Consider the following 25,021-nt stretch of genomic DNA (forward strand, 5'->3'; position numbering starts at 1 on the left):
TGAAAAAGTTAAAAGATCACCAAGATATTAAAACGTATCCTGAATGTCTACATTTATTTGTTAAATTAAACATCCCTGATTGATAAAGACACAATGACTGATATATTATGCACAATGAGATGTAGGCTAAGTAAAACACTGTTACTGACAGTGAGCCTGGTTATTATTCATCAGCCCTGACAGATGAATTCGGCACCTGTTGGTAAACCATCAACATTGGTTGAAAAACATACTTGACCAATTACGAGCGGCATACGGAGCCACAGGCAAGCAGAGGAGATTGAAGTGGGCACATTTCTCTCTACCTCCAAATGCAGACATAAATCAGAGGGCTTTGAAGAGATGGATGACAAGGCTAAATCCCAGAGGAACACAGGAGCCACTGTGTAAAGTGAGACAACCGAGCATGTGTGCATAAAGACTTTACTGGCTGTGCTACCACTGTATGTCTTTACTGATGGGTGCTGACATGTGCTGTCCGGACCTATAATATCAAAGCACAAAAAAGTTGTCAGCACAGGCATGAAACAAGAACTGGCTGTTGGTGTAACTAAAATGTGGTCGATGCTTAAGACCAACCAAGGACCATTTGCACAAAGTGGTCCAGCATCAGTAAAGTAAAGCTTTACCATTTAAACGATGTACAACTTAGAAAATATTTACCATCATTGCAAGTGCTAATATCGTAGGCAACGATGACCATGACCTGGATGACTGAGAATCTTCACCGACAATTTACCATAATTCCTTACCAGGGATCAATCAGATACAAATGATTCATTGACACTCCCTGACCAGAACCAGACCAAGTAAAGGTTTGGTTGGTGACGACAGAGAAAGTGTAAAATGTAGCACCAACAGTGCAGCAGCATTATTATTCAGGGGTTAAATGGGAAGGTTTCAACCAGACATGATTTTGCTGAGACACCATAGGTGGACTGCATCAGCCATCAGCTCACCCTGCACACTGCAGTACCCAAGCAGAAGTGCCTTTCTTTATTAAACAAGGCAATGGAGAAGAATGTATGCCCTGCTGTTTCAAGGGCATCTCACTCATCAATCATAGATGCCTGCAAAAGCCATGTTCTCCGACAGCAGCTTGGTGGGGGTTCGGGAGCAGCCCGTTCATCTGCATTCACCAAGATTCAAACCCAGTGGGGGATGCAGGGAGGTGTGCCCTGGGGTCACTTGTGTTGTCCAACTTCATATCAGCCTCATTTCATTTGTGTTGGATCATCTGCCTTGTCAGAAACCCTCAACTTACAGTATTTAATATCATCCGTCAGCAGTGATGGAAAGTCAATATGGGGGGGCTGGGGTAAAAGGTTAGTTGTTAGCTTAAAGGACGCCTGTTGAGTTGCTCTCTTTAAGTCCGGAAATTCCAAAAGCCACAGAATGTAAAGATGTTGGAAAACACGTTGTAGAGCCGACACAACACCATAAATCATAATGCACTTATAACCCAGATTCCACAAAAGTTGGGCACTGCATAAAACATACATAAAAACAGAACGCAATGATTTGCAAATCCTTTGTCTACTGACAACCATGTAGTGATATCCTTTATACGGTCATGTCACTTTATCATGCAGTGCTGCCTGAAAGGGTCAAAGGTCACAGCCAGTGAATGCTGGTTATAGCTTTGCCCCTTAAGTGCAGTGATTTCTCAGAATTGCGAAAAGTGTGAAAATCCCAATAGATCAGCAGTTACTGAAACACTCAGACCAGCCTGTCTGGCACCAACGTCCATGCCACGTTCAAAGCCAGTTTAATAACCTTTGTCCCCCATTTTGATGCTCGGTTTGATCTATAGCAGATCTTCTTGACCATGTCTTCATGCCTAAATGTATTGATTTGATGCCCCCTAAACGGCTGATTAGCTATTTGCATTAATGAGCAGTTGAAGTGGCCGGCGAGTGTAGGTCAAAAAAGGATTTGCAAATTACTGCATTCTGTTTTTATTCACGCTTTACACAGTGTCCCAACTCTTTTTGGAAGCAGGGTTTGCAATTACGATTGCACATTTCATCCATGTCATGTCTCAACTGGATAATCTAATCAGAATGATGTTGCATCTGGGTGTCAAAAAGAGCCATACTTAGCCATATCTGTTGTAATCTAGATGTCCAAATTGACTTACACCGACACACCCACCCTTCCAAAAATCCACAGATTGAACAGAGGTCTGGGCTCACTGCACATTTAGCGCATAGATGTTTAGTTTTAACATCATTCAAATAGCAGCCCCAAAGATGTCCTTCCTGTGATCGTGTGATATTTTACAAAAACATCATCACTCAGATGTGATAATGGGGGCCTTTGAGAAGCAGCAGGTTGCCATCAACAGAAAGCAAAGAGTGAAACAATGCCGGGCCTTTGTGCCAGTGTGTGAGCCCAGTGTGAAGGGGCCAGAGAGGTGAGGAAAGGGCAAGGCAGACAGCGTTTTCACACAAGCTGGAGGGGACTACATTCCTCCGGGGTTCTTCATCTTCAGGAAAGGGAGGGCAAAGGAGAAGAATGACTTGTCAAATGCCGTGCTGCCTCGTCGTGTATTGACACGTACACAGGATGCTGGGAAGGCCTCTTTACTGGACAGTTAACAAACGGAAAGTGTGATAAATGTTGGGTTTGTTTAGACAGACACCGGACAATAAAAAACTATGAATAGAAGTTCAGTAAAAAATAAAAATACAAAGATAGCTGATGATTTACATGATGTTGAGGAAATGCTATAAACTTGCAACACAAAGATGTGCCACTGAATTGTCACTTTCATGAGTGGAGCTTTTTATTCGTTCTCTTTAATGTGCAAATGCTTCACATAATGACAGTAGGCTATATTCCAGCTACCATAAAAGCCTATTACAGTACCGGTTATTTTATTTCTAAAACAAACAGACCCAAACTTGTGTTTCTATTAGTTATCTGAAATCAAATTGTGAAATACAAGTGGAAAAACAGAGCATTTCCAAGTGAGTGTGTTTGTGATCTAACCCAAATATCTGTTATTTAGGCCAAAGTAAAGGGCCTGCTGTCATTTTTTGGACAGACACTCCTGTTTTCCAAAGGGCCATTCCAAAATTGGGACATGGTCTTTCAGCAGGACTCATCTGGTGGAAAAGGAGTGGGGAAGGTGAGGCCCCTGGAGGGGCAGGTCTGATGAAAGACACCACCTGGAAGCCGTCAGTGAGAATCCCATATTAGGGCTTATTTTGCAGATAAAGAGTAACGCACTCAAAACTTGGCACCTCTGCGAAGTGATTAAGCAACTCAAGTTTTAATAAACTCACAGTGGTTGTGACTGAAAAAAGGAAACTACACCTCAAACAATATATAATTCTTCTCACTGCTTCTGAAGGTTATCTGAATAGAGGGAGTCCACTTTCTACAATTACTCTCTCTTTCTTCAATGAAGTCACACTCCGCATAACTCTCGTACTCTAACTCTCCCCAGCTCCAGTGGCTTTTTTTTCATAGGGCTATGAAACACTATGGAAAACGCACGATCACTCCAGCTGTCTCCCATTACTGGCTTTGACCAAATTATTTACACGCCTGCTTACTGGAACTACGGAGACACGGAGAGAGAGAGAGAGAGAGAGAGGGAAAGGGGTGGGATTCGGGTTACTCCTGCAGATTTGCGTAAGCTTCCTCTTAACGGGAGGCTGACAAGATATGATGAAGCTGGACGGAGATACAAGTCGATCTGTAAAGACCTGCCTGCTGCAGCTCATTCAGGTCGTCTTCCTTGTGTGTGTGTGTGTGAGAGTCAGGGAGTAAGCGCGAGTAAATCAAAGTAAATATTCTACAATCTAATTTATGCAGTGCTGTTAATTAAGATGGGTGACCTTTATTCAATAAGCAACAGATATAAACAGGGCCAGCATGGCTGCCTCCTCCTTGACAGCGCTGTTAAGATAAAGGCCTCACCATGGGGGAGAGCAGACCTGTAATTACACACACACGGGACTCCCGTTGCTATGTAAACATCCCAACCACTCTGCCTAGCAGCGCACTGCCTCTGTGCTGCGCTGTTCCGGCTCCTCGCATGAATCACAGGGCAACATCTGGTTTAGCATGCTGGAAGGGACTTTGTCGGTTTGGCACGCTGTACGTGTGTGGAGTGTGTCAATTTGGACCAGACGACCCACGCCTGCGCCTGCCTCTCTCCTCCCCCTGGCTACCCCACCTCTCAGATTACAGCGGTTGCACAATGCATTTTGGCAGTCCCCCTCTTGCTGGCCCTATAAGAACTGTGGATATAAAGACGAACCTTTTGCTCAACTGTGTGGGGAAAGAACATTAAGACCGCTCTTGGCATCAGAGTGAGTGTTGTCTGCCAAGAGTATACAAAAATGCAGACAGAGAGAAAGTTGTTTACTTAACTGTAAAAAGTTGAACATATACACTGTGAATATAAGCACAAGTCAATTCCCTTTTCCAGTCATTGTTTTATTTAACAACCCCAGTTTTAAGACTGTGTGCTTCCACAATGAGCAGCTGAGGACAGATTCGCACTAATAGCACCATCATTCATCACACCGCCCCTTAAGTAATATCAGGAAAGGCTATAGGAGGAGGAGAAAGTACTTTTGCCGTCAATGATGCTGGTGTGTTTTTCAGTGAGTCACCAGCCCGGCGTTGTGCCTCCGGTGTGACCAGCATCCTGCCGGTGCTGTTTCTGGCAAGTGCCTCAAATTAATATCTGGCATGGCTGCTACAAGACTCTATTTCACAGCGAAACCCAAACTCTGCCCAAATGTCCACAAAATATCCTTCACAAAATAACCGCTCTGGCAGGCTGAGGAAAGGCAACCACAAAATGGTAGTAAGGATATGGAAGAAAAAAGCTATAAACAGCAAAAAAAAAAAAAAAATCGAGTGAAGCAGCAGAACAGAGCCTTGAAATATGGACGTCAAGGTGCTTTCGGTCTGACTTTTAAGAGTTATGGGAGGCCCAGATCCTGGATAGCATTACGCTGAGAGAAGACTCATTGCAGACTAATCTAAACATTACGTAAGAGCTCTCCTGACAAGTTTAGAGGGCAGATGTGACTGTTTACACAGATGCTGCAAGATGATAGAAATAGTCAGAAAAAAAGAGAGAGGTGAAAGATAGGCTGAAGTGGTGGTGTGAAAAAAAGATGACAAATTTAATAAGCTAAGTGCAAAAAACTAAAGCTAATTTGGCCAAATGGAGGTGGAAGAATGTCTTTTATTCTTAAAAAACATATCAAATAGACTGCCTATTACCTGTTCAAGAATCAGGTCAGGGCCATCTTGAGATTTGTGTCCACAAATCACTTAGCACACTCGCTGCCAGTGCACTTAGGGGGAAAGGGCATTTGGTTGTCCAACTGTAAATATCTGTCCCTTGTGACACAGTACAACAATGCGCTGTGCCGTATGAGGAAGAATTTAGAGGAAAACTTATACGTGCCTTCATTGTGTTAGAGATCCTGGCATTGTGGGAGAAATTATGTTTGCTCTACCCACAGCACACACTGAATACACTGCTATTGTTTGAGTAAAAGTCAGCTCTCTGGAGTGCGGTTTAAACCTCCAGGGAATAGAGAAGAACTTTTGAAATAATAACCTATGGCGGCAGACTGAAGGCATGAAAAATGCGTACACTGTTTTTTTGGAGTGCTGGATATGTAGCATGCCTCCTACCGGGTAATTATTCTTGAGCTACCACAGAAAAACAACACGAGATGCTGCAGATTAGAGCTGAAGTGAGTTCAAGTCCGAAGCCGTATATTGTGAAACCCGTCTCAGTAAACAGGACATCTCGCAATTTGAAAAATGGAAAAGAGGAATCTGGCTGCACTAAATTCTCGGTGTGGTTTGTGCCAGATCAGTGCCAACTTTTTCATCACACTCTGGGTCTGTCAGGCTTATGTAAGGAAACTGAATATTTTGGTCAAGTTAACAAGCGATGAAAACCGCTGCTGAATTCTGAAGCCAGTGTTGACAAAAACAACCCTATAGGTTTGTACAAGCAGCTTATTACAACCCATATTTATGTTTACTGTGAGGCGACGAACTGTCGTGGCTGTCATAATTATGATGGGAGCAAAGGAGTCAGGTGATGTAGTATAAAAAGTGACAAAGTCTAAGTCAGGAGGAGGTCAGGTTGTTGGACGGGTCAAACAAGAACAGGACTTTAACCCAGGAGGTCGCTGTTTGTGTGAAACCTACAGTCAACACTGAGTTATTTCACCTTTGTACGCAAGTTAAGATAGTTAAGTAAACATACTTATTTTAACCCAAACATGATCTTTTCCTTAAGCTAACTAGGGATGCACGACACTGGATTTTTTGCCGATATCCAATACACTGATATATAACAACTTAATCTGCCGATAACTAATACCGACATATAATCCACTTTTTCCCCACCTTATTTTAGTGATCATCAAGTCTCTTCTGTTGTGGAAATAACATCATATTATGCATGCATACTCTTCTCGTGATGGCCCACCAGCAGAACGAGACATGAAATACAAAGCTTGTGAATGTCTAATATTTATTCATTGTGCAAATTAAAGAAAAGCATGTTGGTTGATTCTAATAGTTCATTTTAAAGCCAATATCAGCCGATACCAATGACGAGCCAAATTTATTGTGTGTCCCTAAAAGTAATCAAGTAGTTTTTTTACTTTACCAAACTGCGACCATTAACAATCATATATGTCATTTTGGGATTCACTGGCATACTGCCTATGCTGACATTAGATATGAGGGCGTGTTGATCTTTTGCCATGAGTAGAGGCCCTAATTTAGAAACCACTCCAGTGGGTCGTATTAGAGGGTAGACACAAACTACCTATTTGGTCATATAGATTGGAGGACTTGTTGGGACAGGAACAATTCCTCCGCAGGTCGTCCACTAATCAGAAGATCATCAGTTTGATTGCCGGCTCCTCCCAGCAACATGTCAAAGTATCCTTGGGCAAGATACTAATCCCGAGATGAATGTCTAAAAAACAAACTGAGTAGCAGGTGGCACCTTGTACAGTAGCCTTGGCCACAAGTGTGTGTGAATGGGTGAATGTAAATCACAGTGTAAAAGAGCTTTGAGTGGTCAGAAGACTGGAAAGGCGCTATACAAGTGCAAGTCTATTACTCTAATAATATCCAAAATCCACAACCACAACCCAACTTCTCACTTATTTATGCAATAACAAATTAAATTAGATTAGAAATGAATTTGTTTTCATTCAAATAACTGTGTCACAACTGTTGGGGGAAACGTTGAGATCATTTTCAATTAAACTTTTACATGTTGTATTTTTGTTGCTAAAATGAATTTGGCTGAAATCTGACATTTCTAAGGGAAAGCACCAACTGTGAAGATGTGGTCTGATATAATACCAATGTTTGGTGGACAAAACGGTGCATTACTAGCATTTGTATTAACATGCCAAATGTAAAATTAGTGTAAAGTTACTATGTTAAAACAATCCTCCTTTTTGGTTCAGAGTGCAACGTCTCCAAAAATATTGGAAGGCTTGCTTTAAAATGTTGTACAAACATTTAAGGTCCCCAGGTGATGTATCCAAATGAAATAGTCTATGGTCACAGACATTTTTGATTAATAGTGGTATGTATCCACAACTATTAGAGCGCTATGAATTCACTACAGACATTCAGGTCCCTCAAAGGATGAATCGTTACGACTTTGGTGATCCTCTGCTGTCATCAAGTCAAAATGTCAGTGTGACCAGTTTAGTTTGGATTTGTTTTGCTGTGTCCCACATCCTTATTATATCCTAATTTTGCACAACCTATGCCATATATTCATCTCTAAAGAGGACTTAGTGTGAAGTATTGGATGGAACTGAAACACAGCTTTTGTATTTAGTGCTAATTACTAGCTAAATGCTAAGGTGCTAACATGCTAAGCTAAACTACACACAAGCATGTTGGCACTGTCAATGCAAGTGTGTCAGTTTGATGTTAGCCTTTAGCTCAAAGCACCACTGTGCCAAAGGAAAACCACACTCCCTGTGTGGTGGACGTGTTTCCAGGTGTCTAATAGTCTATACCAGGTGTTTGAAGCCGCGTTTTAAAAGCTATAATAAAGTGAGTTGAATCACCATTTATTGGTATTAATCGTTAGAGGAATAACAAAATGGACATTTACTTTTATAGGGATGATTATTAGATTAGCTATTTCCCACATCTCGGTGGAGTGACTAAGAAGTCAGTCACTGCCTCTTGGGGCAGAAACAATCTCAGTAATGTACAGACACAAGGAGAGCAAAAGAAGATGGAGGTTACTGAGAAAGCAGGGTGGAGTATAAAAGGTCACAAGTAGCATGCACATTCCTCAGAGTGAGAGGTGAAGTATTTCTCATCAATTAGATGTAGTTCTTACAGGAAGAGTTGTTTGGCAGCAAGTGACATCATCCAGAGCCTTACATGAATTGATAAGACACACTGATAACGTACCTCCATTTCCTGTATTCACCTTTGTAGCAGCCTGCTTGCTTATTTTCTCTCCCCCTTGTGTTTGCCAGTTTAACGGCTGTAAATTACAAGTTATTTGGCAGCATCTGAGCCTCATTCCAATCAATCTGACAGATACATGTAGGCCTGCTGAGTGTTTGTATTCTGAGATTGAACTTGTCAGCACTTTCTTAAATGTAAATCCCTCTTACTCACGCCTCTGACAAGCACTGTCTAGAAAGGCATGCTGGGAGAAACAGTGGAAAATCCCCGAGTATGGGCAAAGCTGTGGTTGTCTAACATCACAACCCTGCAAGGCTTGGTGCACAGTCAATATCTTTTATTCCGGATGCCAGAGTTGCATGGGTTTGCCTTTGGCTCCTACCAGTGAGAGTTATTTGTATGGGCGTGTATCTGATAACTCTATTAGTTTCACATGTAGCTAAACAGAGAGAGGAACTTACCTGCAGATGCCAGGCAGCATATTGCAAGAAGTAACAAGGGAACGGGGAATCTTCTCGCCATCCTGTAGCTTCCAGTATGAGGATGGTGGGCGAACAGGCCTTCTCACAAAGGTTTCCCTCTCTATGAAGCAGTCTGCAGGATGTCAGCTTCAAGCCCCAGCTGCAAAGTGAACAACCGTAGAGAAAGTCAACCAGAAGCAGGAGGTTGTGCTAAGCATGGACAAACAGCAGGGAACTGGGCTCTGCTTAATACACCCTGTAGCAGTGATGAGATGAGACAAGAGAAGCAACAGTTTGGAGACCAGGGGATTAATCCAGGAAGGTTAATTAGGGGTCAGGCATGCTTCAAAGGACCGTGCCGCACACACCTTCCCGTGCCCATGGTCAGGCAGTGTGTGTGAGGAGCATGGGACGGCTGACTGGCTCGCTGGGTGTCAAACACTTTGGACCACGCCACAGGTTATTACTGTACTTAAATTGAGAGCGTCAGGAAACACTAAATACTCCATTGGGGTCTTGAGTAAGCAGCTTCGTACCACCGCGTTAATCAACGTGACCTCGCCTTAAGCTTTAACTTGAGAAATCTAAACTTATTGACAAAAAGTGGCAAAAATGATGAGGACATGCTCCCTATGAAGATATAAACAGCTCATTCTAAGGTAACAAAAACACAGTAATTCCTATATTTTAATTATGAACTAATGAAAACATAGTTATGAATACTATATACCATTTCTGCCATTAGACATCATTAAGTCCTACACGGTGGACCTTTAATTTTTTTGGTTTCACATTGCCATTGCATCAAGTCAGAGAGGTCTGAGGATCAGAGTAGGGAAGCAGAGGGTTTACACAACTTCAGGAAGCATTCTGACGCACACAGCTGTAAAATTCAGGCCTATTATATCCAAAATAATGTAAGAACTTAAAATAATCTTGGCTTGTGTTTTCTTTAAATGGTGAAACAAGGTTCAAAATTAGATTATCAAAACTTTAAATTGGTACAAAATTGGAGAGTCATTTCAAACGGTATGTTACAGAGCATGTTTTGCAGCCACAGCCAAAACATTTTTTAGAAAGATGTGGTCCACTGAAAATGTTAAACACACTACTTCTCATACTTCTCACATCAGATTCTCACGACAACACTGTAACTGTAACTCGAGTCGCATGTCAAAACCACGAGGTAAAGGCGCTGTGACGGGAATTGTACCCGTAGTACAGTGCCGCATGGAGGAAAACAGATGTGCAGCTATCTGACTCGTGGTGAACCGTACAGCGTGCATGGGAAGTGATGCATAAAGTTCTAAGGTGCATCGCTCTGCAGTGCAAGCAGCGTGCAGGGGACAAAAGAGCCTTTGACTGTGCGGCAGCTGCAGGGGCTGGGAAGTCATTTTGGAAGATCATGACAAATATTACACTTTCAGCTAGTCAAGGAGAGCCAGTGCCCTCCGTTTGATTTATGCCTCTCTTTGACCTTCATCTCCTCGCTGACTGAACCAAGGTAAACTGTGTTGCAATACCTTCTGTGAGGCAGAGACCAAATCAAAGGAAAGAGGCATTTAGGAAGACTGAAAGAAAGCAGTATCTTCCTCTGTTGGTTAAGACCGGGTTTGAAGATTTAAAGACCTAATGTGAAACGTGTTCTTATTAAAAGATTACATGGGATTTAAAATGTTCATGTTAAGTATGGGGCAACAAAGCTTCCCCTTTTCTTACTTGTTTGGGGTTGAGTGTACAGGTTTTACTCCACGCCACGGTGCTGCAGGTTTTGTTGCAGCAACAACTTAAATCACCTCATGTGACTTCTCTTCAACCCTGACCGTCTAAGCCGAGCAACTATTTCACCCAAAGACGATCTGGAAAGTACATCAGCAACACACAGACCCCAGACTGAATGCACGGCGCGTTACTGAAACCTAGCCGCATACTTGTGGTCACTTCAGTGTTAAAGGCCTGGCTTATATCTGTGTCATCACGTACGCATACACTGCAGTTTAGTGTTGTCAGGTCCAGAGGGCATATACTATGTTCTTGTAATCACAGAGGCGTGAGTGAGGAGAGTAGCGACACAAAAGGCTGAGGTGTGTGTGTTACACACTGCATCTTGTGGCTCGTGAGTAAGATGTTAAGACTTACTAATCTGACACCAGTTTGCGTCATAAGTCATGTACATGTTCATATGGTCCTATGACCTGGTTAAAGGACCTCAAATAAGCTCTTTTCTTACAGGCTCAAGACTGACAAACCACCAAACCTCCCACTCCGGTTCCATCGCTAAAGCAACAATCTGATTGACTGACTGACTGACTGACTTCAAGTCTTTATCACAGCCTCGTTTCTAACAGAGCAAGAGACCCTGTGCCCACACACCTCAGTGCCCTGAAACAACATGTGGTTTGACATCCTGGGCTGAATTTACACCCAAACACCTGTGCATGATGTCCATCTTTGCCAACTGAGTCACCATGCAGATGGTCCTTAACACATGCTGTTACTATGATCAACTTCAAAACAAGTGGTAAGTCAGGTGTGCAGTAGTCATAATACTTGTGTGTGTGACATCTAAGTATAAGTAGACATCCAGTGTCTTAAAGTAGAGCTGGAACGATGAGTTGAATGACTTTCATAATCATTTAATCATTGCATTCATTTAGTTTTTTTGGGGGGGAGTTTCGGCAAAAATGACCAACTTTCACTTGTTGTGGTGTCTTAAATGTGAGGATTTGCTGCCTTTCTCTGTTTTGCACCGTTGCAAAATGAATAAAATAAGGTAAACAGACTGTTTAAGAACTGCGCTGCCACTTTAAAGTCACTTGTGCTCAGTCTCAAATCCACCTAGAGCTGTGACACATGCACAAACATTAAACACACATCTTACTCCCTTTTCTACCGTCATGCATATTTATCCTTGCTATCCATACATATACATATATATATTTGATATTCTTATGTTATTCCTCTGATGTAGCTTGGTACAACACACTGAATCTCATTGTATATGTACAAAGACAACAAAGGTATTTGTATGTCTGGATTAAGGACGACATAAGCAATATGTAAACATCACCTTTGGATTTTTTTCCTGTTGTTTTCAGAAATTTCAGACTCAAGGATTCACCGATTTATCAGAGAATAAGTCGATTAATGAATAAATACTTGGCATTCTGACTTATATGTAGCTTGCAGCTTCATTTTGTAGGGGTGGGAATCACCAGAGGCCCCATGATACGATATTATCACCATGCATCAGTCACAATACCATATCAGGTTGTCATTTTAAATGGGTTGCGATATGCTGCAACTTTTTTAGAAGGAAGACTTTGTCAACATCTGCATTATCTTACATGACACAGTTTTTATCTGTGCATCTCACTTCAGTTGTTTTTATTGCAGCAAAATGCATCTAGTGGACTGAAAAAGCAGTTGCATATGTTATTCTAGTAGCCTACCACAAGTTTGATTTGTATTTGTAAGATTAATAATTCATTTAATAAATATAAGATCATGCCACACAAATATCTCGCCATGCTTTATGTATGTTTCCCCCACTCCTACTGTTTTGTAGCTTTCACATGTTTCCTCCTGAATATCCCTGGACTGGCTTCTCAGATAAGATTTTTTAAAAATCAGTAAACATGCATCAACAACCTCAAGTCAGTGCCAATTCCTCAGTGTAACGCATCAGACAATTAACATTATTAAGAGGTGCTAATTAATTAAATTCATCCACACTCTGCAGTTCCTCCAGGGTGCAAAACAAACACCAACATTATCCTCTGCAACGGCAACACTGCCTTTAAACACAGAGCAATTCATCTCATCTTTAATCGCAGGAAGTTTCCACTGTCATGTGCGAATAAGCGAGTGTCTTTGGACTAGTGCAGCTTTAATCTAAAATACATTACACGCACGGTTCCGCTGTCACAGTCACGTTTCATCACACAGGACTGAGAGAGCGTGCTGTTCTCTGTCTGAGGGCAACACCTCTGTAACACACTCTGTTCACCTGTGCTCCCTCTTTATTTCCTGTTTTCAACTAAAACATGACCCAAACTGTAGTAAAGTGAACATGAACATACTAACTACTAACTTAGCTTGAAGTTAGCTTGAAGACGGAAAGCAAGAAGCAGCGCAGAAGTGAGGAGACAGATGTTCAGCTGGATTTATGGGCGGTTAAGTCAACACGGAGAGCTGGAAGAGATTGTTTTAACATTATTAGCAGACACTGTGTTCACTGACAGTCTGCAGATAGACCACGGTTTTAAAGAAACAAGCTAAGCTGTCACTACAGATAGCGTTAGCTGCTTAAAACGTACCATGCAGAGTCTCCAGAAAGTGCCCAAGTAAACTTGGTTGAAGTAGAAGTCGCTCCGGTGGGTGAGGATATGAAAGTTGTTCTTCTCTCCTCTGGATGTTCACACCATCCCGTTGTTTGGAGGAAACTGCGGTCACGGAGGAAGCTGACGTTATATGTTGCCACAGTGTCGATAAGGAGCTCCTCTCGCTCACAGTTTTAAACACTTTACTATCTATCTGCCTTTTTACTCGGGGCTTCATCTGGGGGCGGGGCTTAGAGGGAGGAGGCTGAGCTGCTGCTGCAGAGCTTCCCAAAGCTGGGTGCACGGTCTCCTCAGGAGCCCCTGCAGGACTGTCAGGAGGTCCTCCAGCCTCTTCTGCTTACCTATCAACAGTGTTGGGCAAGTCACTCTCAATATCACTAGTTACCTTCATTTGAAAGTAATGAGCCTCTTCACAATATTCTCCCAAGACCCTGTGTCCTAAAATGATGTCATCACATTTTGGGTTTACTGCACCTTACGGTATGTTCCAGGCAACCTGTAACCCGTGTTTTTACATCCTTCTACCTGTAACTAATGCTGTGATCCATTTACGTTGCTACAAGACTCAAGATGATGTTGTAAAATGTTGTAACTTCCTGTTTGAATTGGCGATATGCGTCCCCGTTTGCGTTTGTACCATTTGTGACCTAAACGTAAACAAAGACGGATGCCTCCAAGAAAGCAGTCGTCGCTATTGCAGTCGCGGAGCCTTTATTATTAGCAACACTGCTAACTACTTTCACCAGCACCAACGGATAAACACATACACGACATCATAAAGCATTCCAATAAGGCATTATAATGTGTATGAGTAATTAAAATGAAGACTCATATTTGCTAAACTGTAAAAATAATAGTAAAGAGCAGAGTCACTTATGGTAAATATAGGGCACAGCCATCTTTGCTTTCATTGGTCTTTCGAAACTCGTAGTCCTCTGAGTACATACAAGAGGCGTGTCATGTCGTGTAGCTGCGTAATTTTGCACAGCTTCCTGTCTTTCCTACCGTCTTACTAGCGGTAAGATCTATATGGACAGACCATTACCACCCGTGAACTTGTACCAGATCAATGTACTCCCAGTTACGCTCTCTGACATCACACAGCCCTCTAAACAACAATGGCAGCCCCCATGGAGTATTAAAGTAAGGTATTGCTAAAACGTTAACGTTAAATCTACTAATGTTAACGCATTATTGGCAACTGCTCTATCCAGTGCAAGAATAAATCAATACAAAATACGCTTCCAAACACACAGATAACATAAAATATAACGTATAATAGCATCTGTGACCTTTTGCACCGTTTCTCCTCCGTTTCGCTCAAATGAGCAAGGAACAGGCACCTTTGCCGATAGAAGTGATCGTAAACAAACATAAACCCTGCACGGTCCGCCATGTTTGTTTGACAGTTTGACATGACTTTCCTGCAACAGAGTCGTGGGTCGTGACTTGAAGTGGTGACTTACGGGCTCAGAAACTTGCCTGGAATGCAACATTATACTTCATTCTACTTAACTTGGACCTGTTGTCCTCATTCGTGGACACATTTTTGTGCCATCTAGTGGTTGTTATGGCACAATACACTTATACATGTAAAAAGAACATGGTAGCTAACTCTGCTAATTCAGTCTGCAGCCGATCCCAACACAAAAGTGAACAAGGTCCAAAACCTAGATGCCACAAATACAAAATGCTAATGTTTTTAGCACAAGCCTATGGCAGTTTACATTGTATAAATTAGCCTAGTGGCTAGCGGACTTATCTTCTACTCTACATGAGGCAAGGGACAACAGCAACATTTAACAAAGGTAACGTTACAAAATTCAGCTCCATCCCAACTCACAAGGTTCACTGACAAAACAACAGTATTAAACACATTTTTCAAACAAATACAATATGCTAATATTTTTAGCACAAGCCTATGGCATTTTACATTGTATAGATTAGCCTAGCGATGAGCGGAGATTTCCTCTACTCATGTGAAGCCTGGATAAATCACACACAAGACTTAAAATGCTTTTTTGTAGAGGCTTTATTATCTTCACACTTTGTCATTTTTTATCTGTGAAATTTAAGTAAATAAAAGTTTTGTTTCCACTGAGGGAAATGGCTTCAGTTTACAAAAATAGACAGGAGGTCTGTGTCGACGCGATCTGTAGTTACATTTCTGGGAAGGTGCACGTCAGGCTGTGGTGTAGACTACGGTGTGGATTCGACCTCAGAAGAATGAATAGGCATTATGAATGGATGAGGGTCATGTTGTTTCACTGAGGACAATCCAAGCGCAGAAGCTCCAGTTCATTACAGCTAAGTTCAAATCCAGTGCTGCACAGGTCTGACCCATTCATGCATTCACATACAGTGGTTACCACTTTGTATTAAAATGGAAACTATGATAAAGAACGAATAAATAGCCTCGATATTTTTAAATAAATGAATATCCTTGGACACAGGGAGGGTCAGGCTGAGGATTAAAGTCTAATAATCATGAGATATGGATCAATATTTGTGGGTCTGTGATATGAAACACAATAAACAAATGTTGAAGTTAGCAAAATAAACGGATTAGATGTACCAATTACCAGGACAAGGAATACTTTTGTAACGCGTTACCCCCAACATTGCCTATCAAATATATTTTAGTCCAAAGTTAAGAATAAATGACTGTGTGCTGAAATGTCTTCACACTCAGTCTCCATTTACCTTGCAGACAGATGTGCAACTCAATACCAAACTTCCTATATGTTATTGTATATAGGTCACTCTATTCACATGAGGGCCCATAGAGTGATCTCTATCTATATGAGGGCTCTAGATGCCAGATTATGGGGTGTCTAGCTAGGCAAGAGTCTTGTTACCAATCATTGCACACTTATTTTTAAGCCTCAGCTGAGGCAGGCAATGCAAGGCAGCTTTATTTGTACAGCACATTTCATATTTCATACAGCCTAAATTGAAGTGCCATAAAAAACTAACTGGATTTAAGTGACCATCAGTATATGACGTTATTAGAATTAGTGTCACTTTCAGCAGATTCAACATTAAAATGCTGCTTACAAACTAATGCATCAGTAATAATGTTCCAGTCACAATAATTTTAACAGTAATTAGATTGTTAACGGAGCCATTTGGAATAATGACTACTTTAACCTTTTGACACTTGAGTGCATTTTGTTGATACTTACACTTAAATAAGTTTTGGACTGCAGAACTTTAACATACAGGGGCGGGATTTTACATTGTGGTGTTATCTAAAGTGCCTGTTATTTAAAGGACCTCCGATCTTGTTGGGTCACAACAAGGAAGATTGTATCAAACATTTGTTTTTGTTTGTTTATTTATATAAGATTTTCTTACCTTGTTATTCTTTCTTAGGGGTTATGGGAGAGAACATATTCTAACATACAATAGTGAAAGTGATGAAGTCACCAAACCATCACAGGGGCCAAAACAGAAAACATATTCTTAGACAGTATAGAGATGCTAATCTGCCCGATGACATATTTTTGACATATTTTGTTTTCATGGGCAGTGGCACTGATACGATCACTGGCTGCTGACAGGCCCCCCGTTGTGCGGTGTTTTTCAACTTGAGTTTTCTAAGTAAATGTTTTGTTTCTTACAGTCAAGTAATCCTTCAAATTAAAGCTCTATATCTGTCCTTTAAAGGAAAAGGAGAGGTAGCATATTTAAAGAACAATAAATCACCTAACACGTGTAAAGCCCAGTTCAGACCAATGATTAGCATTAGCAACAAGATGAAACTGTTTTAGAACGTTGCAGAGAAAAGTTGCAGCGGTGCGTACTGGCCGGTCTGAGCTCATCTCAAGTTGGCTGATGGTGTCACCTGCAACTCAGCTGGTCAAATTGCCAGCAGTTGGTTTTTAAAGCAGGTCATCTGTTTCAGCAGCCAATCAGCTTGTAGTGTAGTATGCTGGTCAAGTGAAAAATTACCGCAGACGGCGTGTTGGCTTGCTGCAGGTGCTCCGTCCCCACCGAGCCCTCTGGTTTAGTTTCATCACTACAAATGCAACTGAAGCCAGTATCTCACTATCCTCATTCATATTTTAAGAAGCTACAAATTACATTCAGCCACAAAATAAATCTAATAAAACTGGAAATGAAAAGGAAAGTACAGAGAGTTGTTGCATAGAGATGATACATCATCTCATCTAGTTGCATTGGTGTGAACCAGCAGTTTTTTAGAACGTTGCAGAACGGCACATCACAAGTAGTTGCTTGTTTCAACTCATCTTGTTGCAAATCTTTGGTCTGAACTGGGCAGTAACACATTGAAACAGGATTTTTGTGAAACTTTAATGTGAACTTTACTGGTATGACTCTATGCACATCAAATAGTTTTAAACATTAACTATAAAATCAACCCAGTCTCACTCCAAAGTTGTCGAAATTCGGCACTTGGGCAGTGACTTGCGGCGTCAGACACAGACAAAAAAGCCATCCTTTAATGTGGCCAGTTGCAGTTATAGTAAAACGGCACTCAGTGGCATCATGGGGAAACATGGTGAGACAAGAATGAAAGTTAAGGCAGCAAAAGTCTGAGTAGGGCGGGCGGGAGGGGCGGAGGATGGGTTCAACAAACACGGACTTTCACCCAGGAGAGCGATGTCTGTGTCCTGTAAGATTATAACGCCAAACCCTGTTCTTTTTTCCTGAACCCAACCACGTGTTTTTGTTGCCTAAACCCCACCATGTGCGTTAGCTGTTGGAGAAAACAAAACATCATCTCGCATTGTTGTACTGACGCAGTGTATTCATTTTGAAAGAGACTGTATGTAAATACATCCAGGACACCTTTCACATCATCTGGGTGTGGAAGGTCCATGACCAAATGTTGATATGTGACGAGGTCAGGGTGAGAATGTGTTGGTAAAATAAGAAAGGTCAGTAAGTAAAGCACAATCAACCAATCTGAAAGACATGTTTCTACAGTATATAGTTATGGATTATGTCATTTGTCTATTTTACTGTTAAAGAGGAACACCACCTAAATTAAGAATTTAAATATTCTATTTCCATGGCCTGGGAAGTTCAATCAATATTTGTGAACACGAGTGACTCTCTCAAAGCTAGAAACCAGAGAAGTGAGTCTCAAACTTGTGATGTTATAGGGTAGTGGTTTTCAAACTTTGTTTTTTTTAAATGAAATGAAATGAAATGAAAAGGGCCAGTTGATTTTTGCAATAAATTTGAGGAACACTGACATATAGTCGTCTGGAGCTGCTCCATAGACAATGAATGGGAGCCTGTTTTTATGGACCCACAGAATGTTTGTTTTCTTTTTTTATACCCAAATGAGCTTTATTCCATTGTGGTGTTCTCAGATTAAAAACAGCAAATGTATCCATGTACTCATAACACTCCCCTGGGTGCTCTCAGTGTCATCGAGAACGTCTTTCCCAATTCATTGTCAATGGAGCAGTCTCAGACTTCATACAGTATGACATCACAAATTTGAGTTGTAGCTCTCTAGCTTTTTGGATTTGGGAGAGGGTTGTTCATGTCTGTGAACATTTTTGGACTGTGTGACTGTATGAATTTTCAAAAATGGGCGTAGTTCCCCTTTAAAGTAATGTTTGGCTTCGGAGACAGGAAAGCACTTGCCTGGATTATATTACATTCTCTGGCAGAAGGTTTCGCTCAAAACAACTCACAATAAATTCATTTATTCTCCACAATAAGTTCACTCCACCTCCTTTGTGATAAATAAGTGCTATGCATTTCCTTTTCTGCATTATTGTTTCTGATTTTAGGTGATGAGGAGTTGAGAGAGATTAGCACATGTAATCACAACATGAGGCTTCTCCCATATTTACATTTTGGGTGTCTTCTAATATTACGATGTAAGATACCCTTCACAGCTCTCACAAGTCATTTTTGTCACACACTTTAACGTCACCACCCCACAACCCCAATCACAAGCACTAAACTGCATGCAGACTGATTCCTGTGTGTGAAATCTCTTGTACCCTCCTGAACAAACACTGCGTGGCTTCGCTGTGACATCAGACTTCCACTGAAAAGAAGATGCCGCGTGACTGGGTACAACATAAATGTCAGCTTAGTGATTTACCACTAATGAGATGGCACCTGTGACAAGAAGGAAGGAAACTTTTGTTGTGAAAAACACACACACACACACACAAACACAAAAACACACTGATGTGCCGCTTTTGAGAGCTGACAAGGAAACGCTCAAAGGGATCAAATTATTTTACATCTCATACATATGCATGGCTCCGTTAAAGTGTTCCACTTTGTTTATTTACACTGTGTTAGGGCTGTGAATGCAGCTGAGAGGAAGGGGGATAGAAAGCGTAACAGTGCATCAAAGATACGCAAAATCTGAGGCGTCTTCACATTCCATTAATGTAAGAGGAGTTCTTGAGTTTGTATTGACCCAGTTGATTGCACGAGCTGTCATGTCCAACAATGCTCTGTCAGAGGTATCATGCTGCACGCAGTGCAAATGCCAACTGCACATAACAAATGATCTCAGTATCTGGCTGGGTTGTATTGCAGCTCGCAAAGATGCTGCATTTTTAGACAATTTAGGCTTATATAAGTAAGCGTTTGACATCTCATAATGAATGTAAACTTAGAAACTGTAATGTAGTTCCATAAAGACAGCAGCACATTCAGTTATCCTGTATTCGCAGGGTCATTTTATTTGTATAGGACCTTTCAAATGCAGAGCAAGTATTTTACATAGGGCAAAGAAATGCATTAAAACCACACACAAGCCACAATAAAGAGGAGAATAAAATAAAAATAGAATCACATGTTATAATACAACGTTAGAGCATTAAAGGGCTCATTAAAAACAGTCAAAGTGTTTTAGAGTGATAAAACAGTAGAAAGTAAGTTAATATTATTAAACCCAATCACCAGAAAATACGTGATGAGACAATGGGCCCCTGGGTGCAGATATGCAAAGGGCCCCACCACCTCTCCTTTGCAGTGATTTTGCGTCTCTTTGTGGTTGTTTTCTGCATTTTTTATGCGATTTTTTTCCCCCTTTTTTTTTTTTTTGCTGTATTGTGTGTCTTTGTTGTCTCTGTATATCTCCTTGTGGGTATTTGTGTCTCTCTGCAGTCGTTTGGGTCTCTGACATAATTTAGTGTCTTACTGAGGTAATTTTATGTTGCTTTGGGTTAAGTTTGTATCTTTTTTGGCTACTTTGTGCCACTTTATAGTCATTTTGTGTCTCCATGTGATTGTTTTATGTCTCTTTGCTGTCATTTTGTCTCTATGTGGTTATTTTGTGTCTCTTTGCAGTATCTTTGTGGTCATTTTTTGTGTCTCTTTGAGGTATTTTGAGTTGATTTGGGTCCTTTTTTACTGTTCGTGTGTCTTTGTGGTGTTTATATGTCTTTCTGTAATCGTTTGGGTCTCTCTGACGTAATTTAGTGTCTTACTGAGGTAATTTTATACCTGTTTTGGTTGCTTTGTGCTGCTAAGCATCAGTTTGTCTCCCTGTGATTGTTTTATGTCTCTTTGTCATCATTTGTGTCTCTTTGTGGTTGTTGTGCCCATTTTTGTTGTTATTTTGCATTTCTTTGTAGTTTCTGTGCATCTCTCTGTGGTCATTTTTGTCGCCTTGTGGTTGTTTTGTGTCTCTTTGAGGTATGATGTGTGTTTTTGCAGTTTTGTGTGTCTTTGTAGTTATTCTGGGTCTCCTTGAGGTTATTTTGTGTATTACTAGGGTAATTGTATGTCTCTTTCAAGTAATTTTGTCTTTTTTGTGTCATTTTGTGTCTTCTTGTGATTGTTTGCATCTCTTTCATGTTTTTTGTGTCTCCCCATGGTCATTTTGAGCTTCTTCCTTCCATGGTAATTTGAGTGACATTTTGCATGTGAAGGCCAGGGTGGGTGGGTGGGGCTAACACTGGACCCCTGGGCCTGTGCCCGGTCAGCCAGTTCAGTAAACCATCCATGCATTACGAACCACAGATACATTAAATTTGCTATTATTAAATTTGTTGTGCGTTGAAACTTCACATTTACATTTTAATGCTGAGGTTAACGTGGTTAGGTTTAGGTAAAAGATCATCTTTGGTTGATTTGGAGTTTTCGTGGCATGATCTCTGCTAGAAAGCAACAATGTCTCACTGGAAAAACAGCAACAGGATGCTACAAAACACCCATGTTTAGTGCCTAAAAAGCCACTAGAAACCCAGTAATGAATTGCTGAAATGAATGAAAACACCAGTTTTTGTTGTTGTTGTTGGTCTTGAACAATGATCTGCAGTGGTCATGACATGCCATCCACCATCCCTTCCACCTCCCAATGAAGTCAGTTTATACGACGTCACTTTAGAAACGTTGATATGATACATAGAAATGTGCATAATAAAGTATAAAGTAACAGTAGACAAAAAAAAAATAGAAAAAAAATCATGAATAGAATAACTTGTCATCACTGTGAGAATCCCCTGTTCTTTGTCTCTGTTCCAGCATCATCTTAGGGACTCTCTAAATATTTGATTTGGGCAGGGACTGTTATTGGACTGCTGCTGACTCAAGTTACAGGGGAATTATCAGATGGCCAGAGCAAAGAGGGATCTGCTGCCTCATGCTTTCTCAATCACACAACTGCCACAAAAAAAGGCAAATCCAGAGTTAAAACTGTACTCCAGCTGGCTCATGGTACAACACTACGACTCTGAATGGACCAGGACAGTTCCTCACATGTGCTCACTTTGATTTAAAATACCTATCAGTAGCAGGAAAGATGAGATGATTTTGGTTGTTGCAAGTTTTTTCTTCATGTAATAGTGGATTTTATGCCCTAAATCAAAGCAGGAACACATCTGAATTCTATTCAAATGTGGACTGTCCTTTTAATTCATTTAAAAACCAAACCACATGCTACTAGACCACTCCAAACATCTTTAGTTATTTGAACAGACTCCCCATCTTTTACCAACAACATATGGGGCACATTAAGAGTAAACTTAGTGGAGAGAAAGCCAGTTAATAACAGATCCCTATCTGTGTAAAGCATGCTAGCCCTGTCTTTTACAGCTTTTCATTTATATAAAGTCAGTTTTGAATATAGGATTTTCATATGCTTTACCACCTGCTCACTATATAGTATATACTTAGCAAAGTGGGTGAAATGTACCACGTTTTGACTTTTGAGTGTCTTCATGTTACTGTTTAATTCAGCATATTAAACTTAGAATAAACTGAATAATACAACTGGAAAAAAAATCCACGCAACACTTTTTGCTTCCAAAGACTTTTGTATGCACTCAATAGATACATTTCTCTTAAATCTTGGTCACAAATGAGTTAAAAGTTTGGTTATAGTTTGATTACACAACACAATGCCACAGATGTTGCAAGGTTTGAAGGAGCGTGCCATTATCATGCTGACTGCAGGACAGTCCACCAGGGCTGTCGCCCGTCAACTGAATGTTCATTTCACTACCATAAGCCATCTCTACTGTCGTTTCCCTGAATTTGGCAGTACATCCAACCATACATTACAACCACACAAGTAGGTTACGATGACAAACTGCTGTCAGGTAAAAACCCTGGTGAGGACAACAAGCAGGCAGATGACTGTTTGTGCAGAAATTCTTTAGTTGTGCAAATAATTTAACCCTTTGTGGTCAAGGGTATAATTGGCCATTTTCGACTACTTTCAATTGTACCTTTAAATTCCACCTTAAAAACTGTTTGCCTTGCCTTGTTTGGTGTCATTTTTTTCAGCACAACCTCACCTGTGTGACTTTACAGTTATTTTTTTATTTTGACACACTGTATTAACACATTAGACCTATAATCATACAAAAAAAGACCACCAATCGGAAAGGGGGTGTCATGTTTTGTTTTTTGCTTGCAAGCACTTTCTGCTTGCGAGCACTTTCGTTACCGTTTGTTCCTGCACCAAACGCGCATCAAACATGACGACAATATTCAGGAAAAGGCATGGTGTAAAGTGTTTATCGTAAGTCTGGTTTTACTTGGCCTATCAACACAATTTAAAAGAGGTATGTAGTTTGATGTTCGCACTTTCGACACAAGTTGAGGCGGAGGCTCAGTGAGGCTGCATCTACTTGCTACATCATCTTAAATCGGTTATGTGATTTGGACACACCGGCGGACTCCAGAGGGTAAATGCATCAGTTGTTCAGATGGCTGGCTTCAGACAATCTTGCAGGTGAAGATGGTGGATATGGAGGTCCACAGCTGGTGTGGTTACACATGGTCTGTGGTTGTGAGGCTGTTTGGATCTACTGCCAAATTCAGGGAAATGACATTGGAGACAGCATATGGTAGTGAGATGAACATTCAGTTCACTGGCAGCAGTTCTGGTGGACATTTCTGCAGTCAGCATGCCTGTGGCACGCTCCCTCAAAACTCTCGGCATCTGTGGCATTATGATGTGTGATCAAACTGCACATTTTAGAGTGGCCTTTTATCATGACCAGCCCAAGGAACACCTGTGCAGTAATGATGCTGTTTAATCAGCATGTTGATATGCCACACCTGTCAGGTAGATGGATTATCTTGGAAAAGGAGAAGTGCTCAGTAACATGGGTTTTAACTCATTTGTGACCAAGATTTGAGAGAAATATATCGATTGAGTGTATAAATAAGTCTTAGATCTTTAACTTAAACCTGTGAAAAATGGGAGCAAAAACAGAGGTGATGCTTTTGCCTTTTTGTTCAGTGTACAACTGTGAGACATTTGTCCTGAACAAGCAACATGCCATGTAATTATTTGGTAAACATGTGGATTCTGTTGCCCTCTTACGGATGATGTAGTCCAAGGTTATACCCAGACAGTGAGCCCCAATGAGCACAGTTCTTATCAGATAATCTTCACCGAGGGATTCAGACAGTCTACATTTTGTTAACAGGTGTAAGAGGGTAGAGTCAGGGGCAGTTGAGGGCATTAGGTAAAATGGGACGAATATGGTTATACATCTTAGGCCCTTATTAGCAGTCAGTCACCAAACATATTATTGCATTGTTACTAAAGATGTCTTAAATGTTTACATGAAACAATTATTTTAATCGGTCTGAGATAACTAGGAGGGATAGAGCAGTATCCATGTAATGTCAGCCGCAATAGTTCAGAATTAGCCATCATTAGCCTCTTTTACACTGCCTCTTCAAGGTGGAAATTTCGTGCCATTATGACACCTCACCGTTCTGTATAAAAGGTACAATCGCGCAATGGGAGAATAGAGTTGTCTACGCCGACAGCAGAGGTACTAACAGCGCCAAAATGATGTCTATATGAAAGAGACAGCTAGCAGGACAGGACCATGGGCAGGATGGGTGGACATTTTGACGGCGTGTTATGCGTGCGGCCCACCACCTGGAGAGAGGTGGTATCAGTTAGCAGCTAACTCAAAGAAGAAGAGCTGCCAAAAATGTCTGCAGACTGGGAAAACAATGAAGTCCAGGAGCTCCTTACCCTCCAAACAGAGGACAAGATTGTCCAACTTATAACAGGATGATAAATGATTGTTATTGCCATTTTTATTTATAAAGCACTGACCGTCACATGTTATGTATCACACTAGAGGCTGATGCTGTTGTGTTACACATAACCCCACACGCATGTTCATTGTCAATAATTCGTCACCCAATAAAACAGGGAGCAGGAGAACAGGAACAGCGTGGCAGAATTATCTTTTTTAATGAATAGTTAGGTCACTTTAATGATTTAACGACTTAACAAATGAACCAATACATGGATTTAACCATTTAAAAAGC

At 41.0% G+C, this 25,021-nt stretch overlaps 1 protein-coding gene across 1 annotated transcript in view; it reads right to left on the minus strand.

The window, feature by feature from the left end:
* The window catches only part of tgfbr3 (transforming growth factor, beta receptor III), a 99,127-nt gene extending 85,661 nt beyond the window's left edge, over positions 1–13,466 (minus strand). Inside the window, exons 1-2 of the mRNA XM_049587404.1 lie at positions 13,238–13,466; positions 8,919–9,078 (exon numbers count right to left, since the gene is read on the minus strand). Coding sequence (XP_049443361.1) covers positions 8,919–8,979 — 61 coding nt within the window. The 5' untranslated portion in view covers positions 8,980–9,078; positions 13,238–13,466. The remainder of the gene's footprint in view (positions 1–8,918; positions 9,079–13,237) is intronic.
* Between the last annotated feature and the right edge of the window lie 11,555 nt (positions 13,467–25,021).

The sequence above is a fragment of the Epinephelus fuscoguttatus genome, linkage group LG10 (assembly GCF_011397635.1).
Source record: "Epinephelus fuscoguttatus linkage group LG10, E.fuscoguttatus.final_Chr_v1".
NCBI classification, from domain to species: domain Eukaryota; kingdom Metazoa; phylum Chordata; class Actinopteri; order Perciformes; family Serranidae; genus Epinephelus; species Epinephelus fuscoguttatus.